The 22,887-nt window shown below is 38.3% G+C and overlaps 1 protein-coding gene across 3 annotated transcripts in view; it reads left to right on the top strand.

Moving 5' to 3' along the window:
• Positions 1-22,887, top strand: part of BOLL (boule homolog, RNA binding protein) — a 30,132-nt gene that overhangs the window by 1,398 nt on the left and 5,847 nt on the right. Inside the window, exons 2-14 of one of the 3 annotated variants that reach the window (XM_074548233.1) lie at positions 280-547; positions 2,091-2,263; positions 3,299-3,379; positions 5,619-5,680; positions 7,948-8,137; positions 10,908-11,048; positions 13,944-14,035; positions 16,195-16,249; positions 16,694-16,772; positions 19,236-19,402; positions 19,924-19,995; positions 20,663-20,710; positions 21,774-21,899. In XM_074548233.1, the coding sequence (XP_074404334.1) occupies positions 10,920-11,048; positions 13,944-14,035; positions 16,195-16,249; positions 16,694-16,772; positions 19,236-19,402; positions 19,924-19,995; positions 20,663-20,710; positions 21,774-21,899 (768 nt within the window). In that variant the 5' untranslated portion in view covers positions 280-547; positions 2,091-2,263; positions 3,299-3,379; ... (1 more) ...; positions 7,948-8,137; positions 10,908-10,919. Of the gene's footprint in view, positions 1-279; positions 548-2,090; positions 2,264-3,298; positions 3,380-5,618; positions 5,681-7,947; positions 8,138-8,473; positions 8,862-10,904; positions 11,049-13,943; positions 14,036-16,194; positions 16,250-16,693; positions 16,773-19,235; positions 19,403-19,923; positions 19,996-20,662; positions 20,711-21,773; positions 21,900-22,887 lie in introns of those variants that run through there. The other 2 variants (XM_074548232.1, XM_026795756.2) reach the window with 2 other exon arrangements.

Below are 22,887 nucleotides of genomic sequence, written 5' to 3'. Positions count from 1 at the left end.
ATCACAACCTTTGACGCCTGAAGTCTTCAACTGGAAAAGGTCTACAGGGATTCTACAGATTTTAAGTTTCATGAAAATCAAACCTACAGGCAACACTGGACAAATTGTATTTTTTATCTGTTTGTCCACAAGATGCACACGTTTTAGAATTATGTATGGTACAGCTAAGTGAGGGTTTAGTTAAATTCTTCTGTAGAAAAGAATAAAAGGTTGTCTGTTTTTCTGACTGCATCTCTAGATGCTTCTGAGGCATCTGCATTTATCTGCTTTTCTTTGTAGGGAACCATGAATTATGAAGGAAAAGAGCAATTGGTTTTGATACTACTTGATGTCTAGTAAAAAAGAGAGCTGATAAAAAGAAGGTCTACAGTAAAAGTGCTTGCACAAAAAGTTTAAAGAAAGCAAGATTGGTTGGTGATAAGTGTATATAACAGGTTCTGTGTTCAGTTTCATGCATGCCCCTGTACAAAGATACTGCTGTGTTGTCCATACCTACTTCAGATAGGAACAGATTTTTGAGAAGAGTCAAGGAGTTCAACTAAGAAAGGTAAGGTAGTTAAAAACATCTATGTGTTTGTCTGAACATAAGTCAGCAAGTGCCTGCAATATCTATTTTAATGTGGATTTTTTTTACACTCATTTTGCTCCATCTCCATCCTTAAGGCACACAATTGTTCCTCAGTGGGCGCAGTTTGTATCATAAACTGGCTGAAAATACAGTTGTCTTGGAGCTGTGCTGAAGCACAGCTTGCATAAGCCAGTACTTGTACCTAGACATTGCATTTTGGGAATGCCTTAAAATTAAGTGTTCTGCTGGGAGCCAAAAGTGGTTCTCCTGTACCAATTGAACAGGGCTGATGAAGTGTGAAAACTGACAGATTTTCTTGTGTGATGAACATCTAGTTCACATGGCAGGGAAAACAATGGGGAAAAAGGTTTGATTTCTTCACAAATGCATTCACACTGACAGCAACTCATAACCAATTTTAGCATTGATGAGACTTAGGCAAAGCTATTGATGAGAAAATATTTTTCTAGATAGTTCTTAAAGAAGTGATTTTTTTAAAGCCTTAGCAGTTATTGTGTCTCCGCTGTTACATCATGAACGTGATATTATAATGATATAATTTATTTATACAAATATGTACTTGTTGCTAAGTTTCACTCCCATTTTGGCAAAGCAACCCCAAGTCATGTTTTTGCCTTTAAAGCTATAATTAAGCTTCTGGGCTGGGTAAAAAATGCAATGTAAAAAAATGCAACTGCAAAATGCAGTGTAAAGCAAATGTAGTTAAATCTTCATTTTAAAACATACTGCATATGTTTTCAATTTTTATATTTTAAATATATTTACACACACACATTGATTCAATGCTTCCTTTTTTTTTTTTTTTTTTTTTGTTAATTCTTGTTTTGTCTTGCTTCCTAGATCTTTGAAAAAGCTTCACTGTACTTGCACATCACACTGTATCTTCTAGGTAGTATAAATGTTGTGTCTTCTCTAACTTAACAGGAGAGGCTTTTGTGATATGCCTCTATCTTAATTATGTTCTTATTCCAGATGAAGTCACTGATGAGGTCTTTTCAGTCTGCTGATACTTTCAGGCAAATCCAGTGTTTTTAATAATTAAAATGCTGTTGTTATAGAAGATTCCTGCCAATTCTTAGCTCTGAGGAATAATCCTTTATTTTAGGAGTATTGTTTTCCCCAAAGATATACCAATTAAGTGTGAGAAATGGTAAAATCAGGACCTCAAATTAGATCATATTTGATCCTATTTTACAGCCTCTGCTTACTATATAGACACAGGCCCAAGCCTGAGTGTAGCCTAGATTAGGTAAAGCCTGGAATGAAAAGGGGGATAAAATCTGAGATAGATTTTGTAAACTGTCATAGCAGATAGCAACACTTGAACCATATTTTCTAGACAGGAAAGGGTAGATTCCTGGTAAGAAAGCAATTCTTCCACTAAATTTGGTACCAGGTATAAAGAAGAAAGTGACATTAGAAATTTTTAAGGGAGAACGGTAAAATACCTTATTTGGTTTTGTAATTAACTAACCATTTTTTTTCCAATCTGATTTTCAAGGGTGGATGTTTGCCAAGAATTAAGTTCATTTACATGAGGATTCATGTCATAAGTCACACCCATCTTCAGATTTTTGGCCACGGTGATTGAAGTTTGAGAAGATAACGAGTAACTGAAAAAAAGGTTTTTAGCGGACAGCCTGAGATAATCCCAGAAGTCATGCTACAATCTAGGTAAAAAGGAGTTTATTCATTTGTGCAAACAGTGAAGCTTTCTCAAGCTGCCCATGTTTAGTTTTTGCCTAGTTTTTAGAGAGGGAAGAGAAGGCATGTTATATATATTATAGCAGAAATTTTCTTGAGGATTTGAAGGAGTCTTAAAGATGAATTCTTATTCAAGTCTAATGATAATAATAATGACTCTTGTTTAAGGTAGGTGTAATTCCACTTAATGAGAACATTTACCAATGACTGTTTTTCACAGAGTTCTTTTTAACTCCTGATCATTGCTTTTAGTATTTCTTCAGCTGTGACACACACATAGAAATTTAATTGTAGTTGTTGCTAACTTTTAGGCTATGTGAACCTGTTAACTACTGTGAAGAGTAGGATCCAATAGATGTATGAACAATTTCCTCCATTCTTTGGTAATTACTTAAGAGTAGGTTCAAGTGTACTGTGTACCTTGCTAGCTCAATGGATATATTCAGTGCTAGAAATGTGCATGGCACCCACACACTTTATCCTGCAATTTTTTGGGATTATTTGGCTTATCATGAACTGCACAGTTGCTGGGGAAGCAGCATTAGCTTTAAATGATACCTATAAGCCAGGAATTCATCCTACTAAGGATAGAAAGTATTCTGGTAATATTCTAGTTCAAAAGCTACCCTTACAGTCTCTAATCTTACTACCTCAGAAGGAAATTGCTACCAACATCAGCAGGAGTCATATTCATATCTACTTTGTAGTTAGAGTTTTGAGAAAATCTGGTCAATATACCAAGAATGGAATTTACGTTATTCTTCTGTCTGTTAATCATACAACCTTCCTCATTGCCTAACTAGTTTTGGACATAAGTTAATAATGAGCATCCTGGTCCATTGAGGTGCTATGCAGTAGCCTAACCACCAGGAGAAAAGAATTCATTTAAATTCTTTCTGCAGGGTCCTGACAAGGATGTGAGGGAAAGTATCAAATAACCCAATAGCAGTGGGTCTGCGTGGGGAGGGTGTTGGTGATGAGAGCTTGAAATTCTTTCCATTTCAGGTGCTTGTACAGGTCCAGTCTCAAGGATAGAAGATCTGCACATTGGAGAAGAGAACGACAGCTCATGGTTTCAACTGAGAGGTCAGTTTGCACTCAGAAACTACTCCATGATGTGAACCAAGTTGCTAAATTAGGATAATCCAGAGATTTGCTTCAAAACTGCCCCTTGATCCAAACAAAAATGCTGAAAAAGATGCACCAGATGAATCAAGTAAGTGTTAAAAGTACATTGCTGTCTTTAGATCACCTGTGCCTGACTGGCCTCACAAAGAAAGAGCTATACTCACATACGCCTCATGTCAAAGAAAGCTGGTTTCCTGTGAAAAAAGTCAAGACAGTATTTCCCAGCAATATTTCTGACAGCTTCTACACTGATTTAAAGTGGTAGTATGTGCAAACAGAGAAAAGATAGCCTGTAAAGTCTTCCTTTTAAAAATTAAGCTAAAATTATATGCAGGCTGGTCTAGTCCTTGGTACCACTTCCAAACACAGGGTTACATGAATTTGAAAACTGCTAAAAACATTTTATGTTTAGTTCTTTTTCATATGTGTAAAGTTGGCCCCTCTCTCTCACTCATTAGGAAAAGTCACCTCAAAAAAAAAAAATCTGATTATGATCACAATGTAATCCTCAAAATAACTGAAATTCCTCTGGTATTAATTGAACAGGATTTTAAGAAGATTAAAAATATTTTCCATCAGGGATGAACTGTACTTAATCTTTTATTGCAAAATCTCATGTTCCTTAATGTCAGGTTAGAAGGATGTGGAAAAAAAAAAAAAAGCTTAATGACTAATCTAAGTAAGCCTATTTTCCTGAAATTTGCCACTGTGGGAGTATAACATGCAGAAATTGGAAGAATTGTTAATCACTGTTTATCTGTGTCTTTGCTGAGTGGGGTTCAATCAGCTGTTGGTTAAAATCTATATGCTATCCTAACTCCCACTGTACTTTACATCAGGATTAGCACAACTGAAGCATTCTGCAAACACAAGGCCAGGAGTGTTTTTCTCCCAAATACACAGATTTACAGACTAATCACTAACAAAATATGTTGGGCAAACTTAGATTCACCTGTTTGCTTTGTGGTTTGGAAGAATCCTCTCATTCTAACCACTTACCCTCTTTTCATCTCATCCTAGAGGTACAATCAGACTTGGTAGCAAGATCTGGGAGATTCAGGTGTATTAACTCTTCAGGCTATGCAGATGCCAAAAGGCAACAGAGCTTTTCTCATAGATACTTTGCATGTTTGATGGTCAAAGATGCCAAGAAATGGTTTTATGAGCAGATATTATACACAATGAGCCTCAGTGAGCCATACTTGAACATAGCACTTTTCAAAGGTTTGTGATTTGGGGGACAATAGGAAAAAACTAAGAAGGGGAGAATGATGTCTCTTGTTTTACAAATCCCAAGGTCCATAGTGTGGGCCAAAATTTACACTACATTATTTCCTGTGAGCCACTACAAATAAACCAAAATGAATTTAAATTATCTATTTGTCCAAACACTTAAACCCCCTTGAACTGAATGGGAAGAAAAAGGTAAACATTTCAGAGCTCACAGATGCCCTGAGCCTGTATTTTACCAAATGTAGGAAAAAGAGTGAATTGTAAATTGAGCAAAATAATACAGAAACAAAGCATAAAAATCCTGTAATCACTCACACAGATAAGTGATCTCATAGAGCTAGATTCTAACTGAAACAATATGGAAAAACCTCTTCAAATTCAGTGTTAAGTAGAAAAAGATTAGCAATCCGTTTTAAAAATCAATGCTTTCAGTTCTTCCTATGTATCTACTAATTGTTTTTGAATAAGGGGGACAGAGACAAGAGGAAATGAGCAGGAATGTTGTTAGGGCAACCAGAAACAAAGTAGGAGCTAGAGATAAAGGTTAGAGAGAATGGTGGAATCTGGGAGGGAGTGAGAAGTCACAGCTCATAGAGGAGAGAGATGTGCCCAACCCAAGAAAGGGAATGCTGTGGGAAAAGGGCCTGCAATATGGAAATATATAAGAGAAATACACCCATTTGAATAAATGGAAAACTTAGCAGAAATGAGTAACTTCTGCATTTTCCACATAGCACTGACCATAACTTGGACACAGAAGAACTTCTTAGGTGACCACCATCAGTGTTAACTGCCTCAAGAGGTCTTCTCCAAGTCCTTGAATACCTAAGAGATCTTGGGTTTTTCAGTTTGAGCTCAGGGTGTAGAGAATCCAGTCACAAGCTCGTAAGAGAAATCAGTGTGTACATCTTCATAAGATACATATTTTTATTTTTTTCTTTTAATGCAATTGTGTATGCAACAGAGACAGAAGCCAATCTTCTAGCAACATCCTAAGAAACATTGTTATGAACTTCAGAGCAGGAAGTAAGTAATCTTTCATCAGGTACACCTTCTGACCAAGGATATATTAATGCTTAAATTTCCATTAAAGGATCTTAAAAGGCTGGTGGGAAAACTACAGTTGTTATCCACAGATAAAAATAATAGTAGCAAAAATGGTAGCATATCTTTTCAAGGTCAGTGAATCAGTGAAATAGCAATTTCTTGTAAGGCCCATGTATTACTCATAAAATATACTTGTCTTTTTCTGCCTGGAGAGTTATTTTCCTCCTCCCAATTAATTTTTTCTGCCTATTTTTCTCTCTTGCTTTTTCTTTGGTTTATTTTTCCTCACTTAACCTCCTTCTCTGATGCTAAAAGAAGGACAAAAGGTGAAAACCTACAGGAACCAGCATAGTCAGACTCTTGTCTTTTACTGCCTTTTACTGTCCAGCACTGCCTTTTAATTTGTGGGAGAGAACAGCAGGGGAGATCATTTCGTGCTGTATATATTGCTGACATGTGGAATCAGGAAAAACAGTTGCACTTCTGACTTCCTTTGAGAGTGGCTCCCTCAGCCTGGAAACAATTCCTTTAATGAAGCAGCCATGCAGCACCAGGGTAGCCCAGCAGCCTTTGTTGTGATATTCAAATCTTGTATGCATGGCAGTATTTTATACCAGCTCTACTCCTAATCTTGCTACATTTATAGGTCTGTTGAATTTTCAGGTTTTAAAGCATCACAGCAAAAAACAGCTCAGTCTTTCTCATTTATTTCGAAAAGTCCCGTTTTTGTCACAACTGTCTTATTTTAAATGTAAATGTCCCAGATTTGGGTTTTTTAACTAAAGGACAAGGTATAATGTAGAAGATACAACAATTAAAACTGTAAAATACACTTTCATGTCTCTGAATGTTTGTTTATTCTTTCAGCTGTTCTCACTTTAAATTCTCCAAATCAAGATATGAAGCACATGAAGGGCTTGGGCTATTCTGCCTTTCAAATCATTAAAACGTAGTGCTGTTCTCAGGATAAGCTTTGTTGCTTTCTGATAAATATTCATAAAATGAATGCAATTCAGCAGAGTTCTATAATCTCACAAAATAAGTGCTTTTAAAAAAATCCTATCAGCTCTGCTAAAATTGCCCTTATTTTTATACTGTTGTCTCAGCTAAAAAAAAAAACAAAAAAGAGAGTAAGAGTTAAGCATTATATTGTTGCATATTACACACACAGAATTATTAGAAACTTTTCTAGGATTGTGTGTTTTTATTCTGTGTGATAAGAGTAATGTTGCAGAAACTGATAGGTGTTGAAGCAACACCAAAAAATTAAGGAGCAGCGTAGAGTCCCATAGGGACTGCAAGTCTGCTGTGCCTCAGGGAGTCTTACATGATGTGAAGGGCTGTTTGGTTTAGGTGGGATTGGTATAATTTGCATAAAGCAGAATACAAATATTTGAGTTCAACTGAAATATAAGGTAGACATTGTCAAGATGCTCTTCCTTGAAGTCTTTATTTTAAAGCACTGAGAAAACATAAACCATGAGAGTAACTGTTATCATTATATTACAAAGGTTCTGTTGTCATTATATTACATTGCTAGAGTTTCATACCTCCTTGATGTTTCTCATAGACAGCTCCTCTAGGCACTGACTCTTCCTTGTCCTCACAGTAGCCAACTGACTGCAGGTCCCCTTAACCAACCAATCTACTCTTTTGTAACACTCTTCTTATTGGCTGCAGTTTTGGCCTGTTAACATCAGGCCTGCTCCTAATCTTTAATAACTGCCTCAGCAGCAACTCTTTATGGGGTAAGATAGCATTCCATACTACTTTTTTTTACTTATATTCTCTGCCCCTATAAGTAACTAATGATAGTAGTGAGCTTGATATTGAGTCTCAGGGTGACTTAGCCTGTGCATGTTTGATCACTTTGAAAAAGTTTTTCCTCTGGTGTGGTTCTTTCAGCATACATTTGTCTGAATATCAGCTCCTGCTGTCATCAGATCAAAGATTTTTGTCAGGCTGCACCTTCGTACCTGTATTGATTATGAGTTTGGCATTTGAATGACTTTTTTTTTCAGACCTGTTTAATACCAGAGATATTCTAAGGGCAAAATGCATTTGCAGGCAGGATGAAATAATGCAACAGGAGAGCAGGTTGTAGTGCTGTTCAGTAAATGACCACAGAAGTACACTTGACACAAGCATTACTATTGGTGCTTCTCCTCCAGTTCAGTAAGAGCAGAAAAAAGAATATTTTGAGTTGGAGTATTCTGGGGAGTGGTCATTAATGTGCTATTTTCCAGCTCTCTTGACCAGACCAGAAATTTTGTCTCCAAGGTCATCCCAGACCCATAGCTGTTTTCAAGCTAGCCAGCCTACTCAAGAGTCTTTTGGGAGCCCTAGGAAGATTCTTTGAGTTGAAATAGGACTTTTACTTCACATTGATGGCTGTTCAGCCTAAACTATGTTCTGACCTCCATCAAGTATGGCCTGGTAAGCCAAACACAGGTAACTGCCTCCCTGGGCATTTTTGGTTTTCTCCCACAGAGGCCAGATGAAATGTGTTACCCTGTTTTCCTCCCTGTTTCACACACTAGTTGGGAGGATAAACCCAGCTGGGATTTGCCTCCCCAGGTGATGCGGAAATTGCTGGGGGGAGGTTCCTGGGCTGACTCAGCGCTTCAAAGCACGGTTCCGAGGGGTAGTACGGATACCTCCTCAGAGCTACCACCGCGGGGAGCCAGCCAGGACCACCCGCCCCACCCTGCCGGTGCCACGGTACTCGGGGAGGGGAGCGCAGAGCAGCCGGGACGCCCGACACCCGCCGGGGCACTGGAGCGGCCGCGAGCCGCCCGCCCCGGGAGGCGCGGGGGGACCGGCAGCGCCAGGGCCTTGAGGCGAGGGGGTGCCGGGACAGAAGCACGCCCGGCCGCCCCGTCGTAGCGTTCCCGTGAAAGTACTCGGGGGCTGCAGAGATTTGGGGAAGGGGAGATTTCTCCGCGGAAGGTGGGCTGAGGCGTGTAAGGGAAGGCTCCCTCCATCGTGCTGAGCGCTGTGCTCACGTCGCCGCCAGGCTCCGCCTCCCCCGCCCGTTGCAGGCCCGTCCCCCGCGGGCGCGCGTCAGCGGGACGCGAGGCGGAGCTGAGGAGCGCGACGCGTGCCGGGAACGTGCTGGGGGCCGAGGCGGCTGCGAGGACCGATGGATCCCGAGGGCGCGGTGAGGAGCCTGGCGGGGCCGCGGGGCCCGGCAGCCGCCCCGGAGGGCGGGAGGGCGGGCGGGCAGCGGGGCCGTCCCGCTGGGGCGCCCCGGCTCGCGGCCGCCCGCGCGGGGCCGCCATTTTGTCAGTGGCGGCCTCAGGCTGTGGAGAAGGCGCTGGCGGCCCCGGTGTGCGGGACACGGTGCCGGGGCAACGGGGTCTGGCTCGGACCTTACAGCACACGGGCTCCGGAAAGCAGAGGTGTTTAGGGAGAGAAGTGCGCTTAATCACCAGGCCTTCGTGGAGTTAGGTTGTCTGACTGGGAGTCTGCTCAGTGTAAAGTGAATGTTGCGATTCTGCTAACGAACAGTTGCCAGACGCACTAAGTAATCGATAAAAATATCGATGGATGTAAATATCCGTATTAATTGGGGAAATTGATAAAAAGGAAGTTTACAAAACAGTAGAAACAAATATTTATTTAGGCAAGTGATGTGCTGATGGCACATATTTGGTCTTTTTAATACTGTTTTCTTATTGCCACGCTGATGAAGAAGTGGTTATCGCAATACAGATTTTAACATGTGATACTTTAAACTCACTGGGATTTACCGTATTTACTATTGTGACTTCATAAGTGGTGTGTTTAATTCCTTGTTTCTTCCGTTGGGGTATTTGCGTTTGTAGCCTCTTTTAACGTGTCAGCTCTTAAAATGTATACAGAGAAAATGCAGTTTGGGCTCTTAGAGGTAAGGAATACATTTTGGCTGTGTTGTCAACTGTTTGTTGTTATAGTTGAATCCAGAAGTTTTCGTGCTGAACACAGTTGCCAGATGATGTACATTGGAAATTGCTGAGAGAAGTGGAGACTGTAACCTGTTTTGTCTCGGAGGAGTTTTTTGCTGTAAAAACATATCCTCTTGGGGACTATAGTGACTGTGCTAGTTCCGTGCCTGCTAGAGGTGGGGTTTGTTCAGGTTAGTACTCTAGAGTAGTATTCCCAGTAGGAGATGCATACTGGATTCTCTTGAACAGATCAGGTTAACAGCCCCAGGCTTTCCTCTTCCCCAGGTGTGTGTGTTTTAGTACGCTCGGAAAGGACTTGTGTCTTGTCTAAAACTGAAATTGCATGAACTTAGCTGCATTTATTGTCTTTAAGATATCCACAATGATATCATTAACCCATTACTTAGAATTAGTAGGAGTAACTGTTAAGTAGCTAAAAAAGTATTAAATAATCCTATTCGAGAAATCAGTGACAATACTACATGGCTGCTTTCCAGCTATCATCTTCACAGTTAGGGTTGACTTTGTAAGGCAGTGTTATTTTGTTTTGAAAAGAGTTTACAGTTAAATTGTTTCACAGTTCACAAGTGTAAGCATGCTGGAACTTAAAACATCAGGCAGGCTCCACCAAATAATGGTTTCCATGACATCCCATTGTGTTATGCTCTTTTACTGGAGCAAGAGCAATCTGGTTGTTCTTCTGCGGAGGGAATTTCTGTTCAGACCACTGTGTTGTGTTTGTAGGCCGAGAGGGTGTTGAATTAAAATACCAGTTTGCAAGACCTGTTCTCATCCAGTCTGTGGAGATTATTGATTTCCTGTGGTGGAATTATGGCTGCTCAGCACTTGGAAAATTAATCAGAGGCTGTTGCAGAGAGTAGAGTTGTGTAGATGTTTGTGATTGCACAGATGGAGTTTAAAATTTCTATTCTGTATAGGTTGAAAAGGGCTTCTAGCAGAGCAAAGATACGTTGTATAATAGAATTCATAACGTGAAATTTATGCAGCAGGGTGCTTTGCAAGTTGAACCAAGATTGGTGTTTTGTTTGGAAGTGTTTAACATTGGACTTCAGACCATGGTGTATTCACCAAGTTACTGAATTGATTAAGATTGAGCTTGTGTTTAAACACTGAGCCACATTCTGAATAAAAATACATGATTAATGTTCAGCATCTGCTGTGCCTTCTGAAAAATTCTGTATGTATTGAATGTTAAGAGTTGTTTAATTTACTGATAAGTAATGAGTAAGATTTTGAAAATGTTTTCTTTCAATCAGCAGGCCACTGATCAGATGCAAACAGAATCTTTACCTTCATGTCCCAACACTGTGTCACCGGTGAGGTTAAACAATCTGATCGGCTCTCCAAGGTTCGGTACAGTCACTCCAAATCGTGTCTTTGTTGGAGGAATTGATTTTAAGGTATTCTTCCCTCTTTTTGCTGCTAAATTATAATTTATAACAGTATAAAAATCAACAAGGAGAAAAGAGACACATTCATGTGTATTTGTTTTGCTGGTAAGTCCTCTTCACTTTAATAGCCAAACCTACAGTAGAGAATAAAGCTTTAAGCCTTGGTTTCCTTAACAGTCCTACAAAGTTGGCTCTGTACACTTAGCTGCTAGAAGCTTTTCACACACCACTTGTTCAGAGTTTTCTTTTTTCAAAAAAAAAATAGCTTTGTTATCAGCAGAGCTGATGGAAGAAAAACATGTAGAACGTTTTGTTTATGTATACCACTTAGTGTGATTTAATAAACTGTCACAATGTTTCATATGACCAGTGAAGAAAACCTCCCTGGCTTGTTTCTCTAACACCTCTGGTTCACACAAATAATTACAGTGTGTAAATTGCTCACCATAGTAATTTTCTTAAAGGCAAGAGTTTGTTTTTAAAAGAAGTGTGTAAGCTTCTCTGGGTAATTTGCAGTATTGATCTTAATTCTTAGAATGCTTGTGCCTTTGTGTGTTCCCTAAAATCTTTAAATAGCAGTGAACATTGGGCCACTCTTACCTTGTTCAGTTGCTTTTAACATTTGTGATAAGCTTAAGCTTTTTTCTCTCTTCCCACTTTAGATAATTAATTAAGCCATTGACTTTTGGTGCTTAGCTTGCTTAGCTGTTGCTTTGTTCCCACCAAGAGTATTTTCTCTGCATCAATCCTCCTAGGCTGAGACCTTTTGAGTACTGGCTCATTTGAAGAGGAACAAGAATTGACAATTCACTGAGACTATTTTACATAACAAGTGCAAGAAATTCCAGAATCTTCTATTTTATTTGGCAGGGGTAATTCAAATAGAGGTGTTCATATTCTAAGATGTACAGGGCCTTCAGTACAATTAGACTTCATTAAGTGGCAAGTAGCTTTTTGCACCAATACTAAGCAAATTTCTGGAGCTATAAAAAGACCTCTCTTGCTCTCTTCTGTCTTCACTGCAATTTCAAAGGTTAAAATACTTTTCTGTCTAACATCAACATTTTTATTAATTATCATACTTATTGTTCATTTTGAAGGGTCTCTTGACTTGGTTCAGTTGCTGATACTTCAAAATTTATTATGAAATTATTTTCGACAGCAGTTTAAGCATGTTTGTAATCATAAAGAGGATGGATTTTTTTTTGCAGAGGGGTGAGGAAATAGAAGGGGTGAAACCTCTTTAGCCATTTTAGTTGCTTTTCCATTTGGTATGACTCTTTATATCAAACACAGCCTTAAATTTCTGATCTAATCCCCATAGGGTTTATATGTCAGTCTTGAATTGCTTTCTATTGGCAATCTCATGGCAAAAAGTATTGGGGGTTTTGGCATTTTTTTTTTTAAGCCAAAGGTCTTACTCAAGTCACTTGGGGTGATGCAAAAGCTGTTGACTTCATTTTTGTGGGAAAGGGAGACAGTTAATCAACAAAAACTTACCTTGCTTTCTAACAAGTTCTTTTATGATTTTGCCATTTTGTCTATCACCATGGCAGTGGTTCCTGTTTGCAAGAGGAAGCCCCTGGTCTCTCCAATTTAGAGAAACAATTTAGCAAGGGAAGTTAGAGTTGGGAACACTTTCATCTTGGTCTGATGATGCTTCTTTAGTGGTGCAGGCCATGTGTCACTGACAAAGGCTAATCCTAAGCCTCTACCCTCCTTAAAGAATCTGAGGAGTGCCTTTGTATTATCATAAGCAGGAAAAGGCAAGTCCTCAATGTGTTTCTACTAAGTTTTTAAATATTATGTTTGCACAGATGCTTGCAGATTTCACTGTGCATCTTAGAACAGCATTTCCTTCTCATTCTGCATTAATGCAGTGCTCTGCATGTAAACCTTTGTCTTTCTAAATTCATTGTTTGTGTAGCAAGCCCTTATGTCCTTGGGTAGTACTTTGAGCACTACTCAATTTCAGACTCGGATGAGGAACATAAACCTTTGTGCTGGAGAGGATTCCCTGAATTGTATACAAACAATCAAAGTAATTTACTTAGAAGTAAAACAGTACTTGGTATACTTGAAGTTAAGGAGGAGTATAGATGAGTGGTGTGTGCATGTAACTGTGCTTCTCCCACTGTGAGGTGTAGCATTAACTAAGGGCTTAAAACTCAGAAGTGATGCTTGCTGCAGCATGTGTGATTTGTGCTTACATTGTAATAAAATATTCACAGAAGGCAGAGGAGTGTTCACAAAGCTCAGGTGAGTCTTTACATTAGAAAGTTGTCTTAATCCCTGCATACTTTGGAAGGGGGCAGTTCCTTCCAAGCTGACTGGGGCCACTCTCCATGGGAATAACATTTTCTTTGTTACAGTGGGGAGTTTGTATAGTGTGCCTGTATGTATTTGCAGGCTGTCATGTTAAAAACACTTCAGAAGGAGGGATCATGGTATATTCAATGGATTTGGTCACTAAATCACTGTGGTTTAGGGGGATCTATGTGACCTGTGTATATCAGTATGCTCTGTTGTATTGCAGTTGAAAGTATGGCAGTGATTTTTGGTACTGTAAACTGCTCTAGCGTGTAATTAGCAGAAAAGAAAGTTCAGATCTAGTACACCTGCTTCATTGATCTTAACTGTAAAAGGACAGTTGTTACATAAATCTGCTAATGAGAAGTTTCTAGAATTACTATTGAATAATTAATGCAGTAGTTAAGTGGGCCCTGAGGCTCGGACTTACTCATTCTTCTGTCTTCATAAGCAGGGTTGTAATTAGTTTGTAGCAAACTTCATCCAAAGTACATCCATTAATAGTCCTTAGGTAAACATTTAACTAATTAATTGAATAACTATGCAAACTAACTTTTCCCTTTTTTTTTTTCCCCTCTTGATTTACTGTACTAGACTAATGAAAATGACCTGAAGAAGTTTTTTGCTCAGTATGGCAGTGTGACAGAAGTGAAGATAATAAATGACAGAGCTGGAGTATCAAAGGGGTTGGTATAGTAGAATAAGTGTATTGTGGAAATTGAAAATAACAGAAAGCTGACCATAGTAAATTTGGTTTTTATAGTTCACAATATTTTAACCCTGATGTTTCAGTTATTCCATGTGTGTGAAAATCTGTTCTTGCCCTTTAATATCTCTATATAAATGTCTCCAATTTGCATAACTAAAACTCCTAGTCATGTTATAAGATGAAGCTGTGTGTGGCTAGGGCAGAATTAATAGTTTCCATTTTTTCAGGTTTTCTTAGTGACTATTACTTAAGTAGGTGATTCTAGCAAGGTTATTTAATTATTAAATATATTTTTATTACTGAAAGCCAGTATGGAAAGGAGCCTAAAGTGGAGGAAGAGCTGAGGTACACCTGATTGTGCTGGAGTGCATGGCAGTAACAGATTTTCGTGTGAAGATTTTTGGAACAGCAGCATAGGGGACAAATCTGATATTAAATCGTGATTACTTACAGTGGAGACTGAGACTGGAAGTCACCAGTAGGAGAAATGACAAAGAACAAACACAGAGAAATATTAAGATTGCATGGTAAAATTATTGCTGCAACCCAAAGGATGGTGATGTCAATAAGGTGGGGAAGTGCACTGCTAGAGAAGGGAGGAGGGAGGACTGAAGCAAAAAGGAATGTGCATGCGAGTTCACCTCAAAAGTTCTCTCCTGAGGAGTAAGGACAGTTTAATGCTGTCAGCTTAACATGTGTCAGCAAGTTTTATGTGCTGAGCTGCAGCTCTTAGCACAGAGAGTGCACTTGCATGACTTCAGAGACTTGGTCCCAGATCTGTCCCCAAGCCTCTTGCCCTTCTAGTAAATTCCAAGAAGTTCCGGGAAGTACCTGATAATTGCATGTGTGTCCATATAGCCCATAATAATGATGCAGTTGTGATTACCAACATATGTCTCACAGCAGATCTGTTGGAAAATAATTACTTTCCATGCTGTTAGGATTTCTGTTGAACTCCAAGCACAGGCTTTGTTGCTTCTGCGTGACAAATGATTTTAAAAACTTACAAGTTTGTGATTACATCTATTAGTTTATTGTCCAGACAGTCTACAGAATGAAAAATCTGTGTAGGTAACATCCCAAGCAGGAGAATACTTTGTCTTCTTTGAACTTGGAAATGTTTCCAGTTAAGAGATGCCAATACAAGAAGAGCCCACAAATTTGAAAGTATAGCTGGCCAGATTTATTGAAGTTCTGTATTAAAATTAACATACAAATGCTCACAAAGAATGATAATCTTGTATTGCAAAATCTGATCTGCTGGCAGGAGGGGTAGAAACTCGTACCTTCTGTAATGTGACCCTGAGAAATGAACCATGACCCTAACAAACCATGTGCACAAAAATACACATTTCACAGATTTCAAAAATAATTGAAGTTTAGGAAGTCAGATTTATTGGAGGAGGAGGAAGGGGTTTTGGGTTTTCTTATGTATGTGTTGTATACATTTAGACACTTACTTTGCACTGGCAGTGCCACCAAGATTACTCTGGGAATGAATTGAGGGGGTTGGAAAAGCAGGAGTTCTGAGTGGGAAGCCTGCTTGATTTATTGCAGCAGTTAGAAGGGGTATTGTGGAAGACATGCTATGTCACAAGGTATGAGAATTGCTTCATCCTTGATCTCCGCAGAACTCTTTTTAATGCTAATCCTGTTAAGAATTACAGGAAAATTCACAGAAAATGACTGCATCACTGCTTTTTTGAGAACTCAGTTTAAGATAGAGGATTGTGTTTGTGGCAGTGGGGAGCATTCACAGTTGTTGCTGAAGTAGGTGAGAGCTGTACTGTGAATTACAGTATAATATTAACTTGGAAAAAATCCAGGTGTCTCACCTTGGTCACCTCAAGAAGTGAAAGGTTTAGATCAAAATCTTTGTTTAATAGCAATGAAGGAATTTAAGGCATAGGCTGAGTAACAAGAACAGCTGATCATTCTTGGTAGTATATTGTCACATACTTGAATGTAATTAAAAAGGTGCTAAGAATGCAGTTGTTAATTCAATCTTTACTTCTAGGGTTGTTTTTTTACCCATTAATTTACCTTGTAATGCCACTTGTAGTGTACATCAAGTAAGTATGTGCTATGTTTGTAAATACACACTTGAGAGGCTTAGCTCCTGTCATCTTTGTTTAGGTATGGCTTTGTTACGTTTGAAACCCAAGAAGAGGCACAGAAGATTTTACAAGATGTAAGTGACAGTGCCCATTATGTTTGTCTCTTAAATGAATTAATTGATTTTGTACTAGGCCTGAGTACTTTAGTCCTCTGTTTGCCAAATTGCATTTGAAGACTAGTTTGGTCTGATAGTTAAAATGGTTTAAGGAGATCTAATATAAGATTTTTCTTATATGAAATTCTGATCATCATCTGATTTTTTTTTTTTCTTTTGTCCTACTCTTCTATTTTGAGTGATGTCTCCAGAACTTGCTTTTGTATTGCAGTCTGCTAACTATGTGTTAGTATTAGAAACAGACCCTGAGGAATTTGACCAGGTTCCAGACACATATCCTAGGATCTGGTTTCAACATAACTGCTCTCATGCTCAATGTGTCTAACCTACTGAGTTACTTTTCACTTCTCAGATACCCAGATCTGTGTAGAAAATAATCATGTCTTATTTCTTTAATTCTAGGCTAAAAAGCTCAACTATAAGGATAAGAAATTGAATATTGGACCAGCAATAAGAAAACAAGTTCGAAGTCCTAATGCTCGTATGTATTTTTACTTATATTTGTGTATTATCAATACGAATGGAAGTTTTTAACCAAGATGTACCTGGTCTTGCACTGCATTAATGCTGTGTGTGGTTTGCAATGGAAGCAAATGCATGCAAGTGGAAATGTTGAAATAAATAGATTTTTGGTGTCTTGGTTCTTTTATCTCTCAATGTGTTGTTTCTTTTACTTTATTGGAGAGAGTTACCTATCTAGGAATGAACTGAATGGAAATTCAATTTGCCTGGCAGAATCTTAAATCTAAACATTCAGTGTGTCCTTGCAGGTTCTACAGGATAAAGCAGGCTCTGCTGGTTAGTGGCATTGTTATTCATTAATTATGTTATTAAAACCCGTTAGGATTGTTGCAGCTTGCTTTCTTTGGCAGAAACCATAAGGAATGTGTGGTTGTAGTCTGCACTCTCTTCTTGAGCTGTTTGTTCTAAGATATTGAATGGATACTGAAAATGTAGGCTATAAATCACCAACTTTTAAGAAGAGATCTGTCAGTTGTCTTCAGTAAGGGCTGTGTGTCAGAAATGTAAAATATTGCTTTTGTAAGTGCAGCAGACAATGAATGTACTTTGGGGCTTTGCTGCAGTATTTGTCCTATGGTACCTTTTGGAACAGTTAGGAAAAACCCATCCTTCCTTTTGCTCATCTTCATTCTGAGACCAGAATACAGCAGAATGTTGATTTAATTCTGAAGCTTTCTTTAGTTTATCATGCTCTGTTGGAAGTGGTTCATGTGTACACTGCTGCTGTTGGTGCAGGCACACTTGCTGAAGACAAGAAGTTTGCCTCCTTCCCCCCTTGTGCCCAAGTGTGCCCCTTTTCCTGGTGTAAGTGTATGGGTTATTATTTGCCATGGGGAAATGGAGTACTTGTTGCAACTGTATAGTTTCTTTCTCTAGAAATTATTCAGTATAATCTTTGCTCACTCATCATCATGAGATTGTATGCCATTTTCTTGCTATGCTTTATTTCACTTTCCATCTTTTACTTGTATTTTCAGTTCTCTTGCCTTATTTGTGGGAGTTGCTTCCTCTGACTCTTGTAATGAATGTGTAAATTGATAGAAAAGGGGCATATCTCTGTGTTTTAATTGAGACATGAGGCAACAGGGGTAAACCAAAAATCTTTAAAAACAGCTTTTCAAAGAAAGCTGCTGCATGCTTTTGAGATCTTTATTTGTAGACCAACTCCCTGTTGTCTCTCATGCCTAGGATAGATCTGTGATAGAGGACCATATTGCCATCCAGCCACTTCCTAGGGCCTGGTTTCAGTAAGTCTGCTCTCATGCTCAGTGTATCTCAGTCACCAGAATGCTTTGTCCTACTGCAGCTCATCTTGGCTTCATGAAGCCAGAACACCTGGGCTTACAATGTCACTGTAGAGCTGTGGGTTCCATTACATTCCACAGAATTAGAGAACTGGGCAATGAACTGCTCTCCTCTGTAGCCCACATATATAGTGCTTGTCTTTCATACTGTAAAGCAAAATTATTTTTAGCTCTTCTGTCATAGGATCATTTGGGGTGAGAGCTTTGAACATAATTGGGAGAGCCACTTGGTTTGCTTTTCCCCAGCATCAAAATGTAGTTTTTCATCAGTGAATTTTCTGTGTTTAATGAGGAAGATTTCTTTTTTGTTTGCCAGAGACTTATTCAACCCTGGCAGAAAGTTTGTGCAGTTACTTGTGCAAATGCTTGGTAGCTAGTGAATAGGATTGTTGGCCATGGGATTGTATTAAATTACTCATCTGAGATACCAGTAAGTGCTATTCTAGATTGCTGACTGGAGCTAAAACAGCCTTTAGTTTTCCTAGGGTGTGCTTAACATTATCCTGACAAACATCTTAGTCTGTCTATGGATAATCTATCAGCTGTGTTGTATCCAGGTGTCTTAAGGCTTTTCAAGGAATTAGTCAAACTCTTACTATCCATAAAAGCTCTTGAATCCTTCTGTGACCCTTTTTGGTCATCCACTGAGCATTCTGGTGATCTCTGCAGTGTTCTGTCAGTTCATAAAATGGCACTTCATGGTGGTTTTTACCTTTGCAAGGCAAGGTAAAACACTGAAACTTACTTAGTGATGTTTATTTTGTGTCCTTCCTGATTTTTTTCTGTACTATGTTACTATTTTGTGATTTCAGCTTCAGCTACAGAATTAATTTTCCCTTTTTTTCTCTCCAGAAATCTCCCCATATTATGTGTTGTGTTTAATTATTTGTATGGATGTCATCTTCTGCAGCCTTTCCCATCTACCTCTGGAGGCATCCTGTGGCCATCTGCTTTCATGATCATGTTTGAGAGGGAATTGAGATGGCATTAGACAAGCTGTGTCATGCTCTTTCCTTTGAATGTTTTCTTTCTGTGAAAATCAAGAGTGATCTCTTTTTTCGTGGTGTATACATCTGAAAAAAGTTATTTCCAAGTAAGTTTTTAAATATTTATTCCAGGTTCTGCTGTGACCCCACAAGCTGGTACAATGTATGCCACTACTGCTGTATCACCAGAAGCTGGTACAATGTACTTGACCACTTCCAGTGGATATCCATATGTTTACCATAATGGAGTGGCTTATTTTCATACATCTGAAGTTTCTCCTGTTCAGCAGCCATGGCCAGTAAGGAATTTATTTTGATATTTATGCTTTTCCATGGACCAGGATAGCTGCAGTGTTTTCAAGTCCCTTCTGCTTAATTTTCTTCAGCTATGCCTCATTCTAGATGTTTAATTGGCTTCCTTATATTAGACTCCATTTTGTGTTGCTTGGTTGGTTTTTTTAAAATAACACTTCAGTTTATTTGCTTCTACAGAGCACTTTTCCTTTGGTGTGACCTATTGAACAGGACAGCTCATAATCAGTCTGGGCCTTGCCCCGGGAATAAGTTTTACTGTCTCTAGATAGTGATGGCCTAGTGCTTTCTAGGAAGGTGTGAGTATGGCTGAGGTTTTTGTTTGATCTAACATAAGCTGTTAGAGACACTGGATTTGAAGCAATTTTAGTGTAGGTTAAAATTTTGTCAATCATTTTGGAAAGGGAGGGGGGTGGTTCAGTACCATAGTACTCCAGAGCTGTGTGTAGTAGGAGTGACAGTTTATGAAATGGCTGCATTAAGATTTGTAACTTCTTTTCTTTTGAAGTCTCGCTCTGTTTCCAGTTCACCTGTGATGGTTGCTCCACCTGTTTATCAGTCTCCTACGTACCACTATCAGGTATCTGTTTGAAAATGATTTTCAGACCATCACTAATCCTCCAGCCATGCAGTCCTATTTGCAGCACTGTCCCAGGTCTGTTTATTCTTAGGAAATAGTTGGTAATACTAGTGTGAAACATATTTTAACTTCATTGAAGACTTTTCAGTAGAATACAGTTTATTTTGCTATGTAACTACATGGAAGTTTAATAATTTACATCTTCTTTTGTAAAGACAAAAAAAGATGGTTGCAGGACAGCTGGCTTATCATCTAAGCCAAACTCCTGCTTAGAGTTGGGATGGTTAGAACAGGTTTCTTGGGTACTTGTCCAGTTGAGTTTCAAGTAGCTCCAATGATGAAGATTGCCCACAATCTTTCTGGACTCTTCTTATCATAAAGACCTCTCCCTTAAAGCCATGTTTTTTAGTGGCTCAGCTTGGGTTTATGGATTCATGTGCTCTGAGCACCTCTGTTGAGAGCATGACTTAAGTTTTTGAAATTTATTAAATGGTCAAGTTGGAGGCTGAGTGGAAATAGATAAAACCATGTTCCTGAGTAATTTGGGGCTTAATGAAAATCATATTTCCTCTTTTTAGTTAAGAATTAATTACAGATTTGAGAATAGTAGTATTCTATGTGTATTTGTTCTTCACCACATTAGTGAGATATTCTTGTTCAATTTCAGGCACCAACACAGTGTCTTTCAAGTCAGTGGCAGTGGTCTGTTCCACAGGTAAATACAGTTCATAGTTACTGCATTTACTGTGACTTTTCACCTAGTTAGAAGGTATGCTGTGTTTATCCAAGAGTGAGATTTCCCACTATTCACAACTTGGTTGAAATTAGTATTAATTGCTATATTTTAGCAATGTATTTACAACATTTACTGTTGCAATGGAAGGCATAAAATAACATCTGTTGAAACATTAAATATAAGTCTGATGTAGAGCGAGCATCCTCCCCCTCTCCTTCCATTTAGCAAAATATTTGTATCAAATTACCTAACAAATTCTTTAGAAGCAGGTAAAAACTACCAAATTTCACCCGATTAAAGAAGTAGATATTAACTTCTCAATTAACTGATAACTGTGACATTTCATAGGGGTAGATTTAGCAGGAGCACGTGGACACACATTGGGTAAAATCAGAGCCAGGCCCCTGAAGTAGGAGGAAGTTATTGTTAACTTAGTCATTCTGTGGGGAGAGTTTATCTGTTTTGTAAAAGAGCAGCTTGATATGGAAATCTGGACACTTGAGGAACTTGAAGAGTTTGAACCTGAAGGGAGGACCAAGTCCCTTAAGCTTAAGCTGTTGCAATGCAGCCTCGTTACTTTAATAGCAGCCACCTTGTCCAGTTATGGTCTGTTCCACTCTAATACATTCATCCATTGCTTTGAAATCAGGGTGCTGAATTACAGAGATTCTCTAATTGTTTTAAAACAAAAAACTTGTTTTGTTAATGTAACCATGTTGCAAGGGAAAATTTAACTCTGGTATGTTTCTGTGATTTTGAGATTAAATTAATTTTACAAGTTTTAGGATTTTGCAATGCTCTCCAAAATGTGAATAAAATCTGAAAATCATGTAAATTAAAGGACTTTTTTTTTCTTGTACTACCTGACCTTTCTGTCTACTTCCCTCTTGCTTAGTTTCTTTAAGTAATCAAGGATTAATTTCACACTTTAAAATAAAGCTTTATCTTGTGTTTATATGTAGCAAAGAGGACTGTAAAATAAGCTCTTCTCTTTATCCTGCTTAAATTAGAACATTTATTAGAATAATGTGTTTTATTTCAGTCTCCTACCTCTTCACCTCCACTCCTGTATCTGCAACCATCTGAAGTCTTTTATCAGCCAATAGGAATTAACCAGGAAGGTGGATGTATATCTCCACCTCTCCTAATGGAAGCTGCAGTTCCTGAGGTACTACAAAAAATGTAAAAAAGTGTACTGAAAATTGAAGTGCTTATTTGTGATTGAAAAAGACAATATTTTATTTTAAGCACTGGCTGTTAAAGTAGTGAGGGCAACTGTTCTGGTGCTTATGTTGATATTAAATGATTTCAGGTGTCCTCAAGTTAGAACATGTCTTCCTGTGTAGGAGAATGCTTTGATTCTGAAATATTTTAGAGAGTCACAAATGTATTGCAGACAGCAATGTAAGGACTTGTCAATTGGTTTTGTTTGCAAGCAATGTTTAAATAAAATGACAGTTTATTCTTTGGAATGTTGGGTTGAATATCCCTGAACCACAATAGCTTTCTAAAGTAATTTTTCTGTGAGTAGAAGCTTTGTCTAAATGTTCTGGTGATCTGAATTAATTAAGAGTGCTTTATTGTACTTTAAAAATTTCTTAAGCTTTAGAAATGTTACTGATATCGAATCAGAAAACTGAGCAAAAAATACTTAATCAATCTATTCATGATGGGATATTAGAAATTGTAGTAGATGGCTACAGGAAAAACTGAATTACACACATTTCCACTTTGGTATTAATTGGTACTTCTCAAATATTCATTCCTCATGAACAGGGAGGCCAAAATAGAGGTTAAATTAGGACATCTAGTTATTAATACTAGTATTCAAGTATGGTTCCAAAAGTAAATGGGTATTTTATTCCTACAAGAGAAATTCCAAAACTGGTATTTCAGACATCTGAAGTGCAAAATTCTGACATTCTGAAGTAATTTAATTTCCCTACAAAGATACTGAATAATACAAGGCTTGGGTTATGGGGATTTTTCTTCCTTTCTGAAGGTGCATAAATCGTGGTATATATTTTATAATCATAGTAGTATTAACAGTACTATTTTACCTTTACTATTTCATGATTTTGTTATAAAGGTGTACAAAGATCTGAAATCCATGAGCACTAAGAAACCAGTTGAAATTATTTAAGGAATATTTGGAT

This window comes from Zonotrichia albicollis, chromosome 10 (assembly GCF_047830755.1).
Source record: "Zonotrichia albicollis isolate bZonAlb1 chromosome 10, bZonAlb1.hap1, whole genome shotgun sequence".
NCBI classification, from domain to species: domain Eukaryota; kingdom Metazoa; phylum Chordata; class Aves; order Passeriformes; family Passerellidae; genus Zonotrichia; species Zonotrichia albicollis.
Note: the sequence above shows the minus strand (reverse complement) of the source record. Positions and strands in the feature narration are given on the sequence as shown.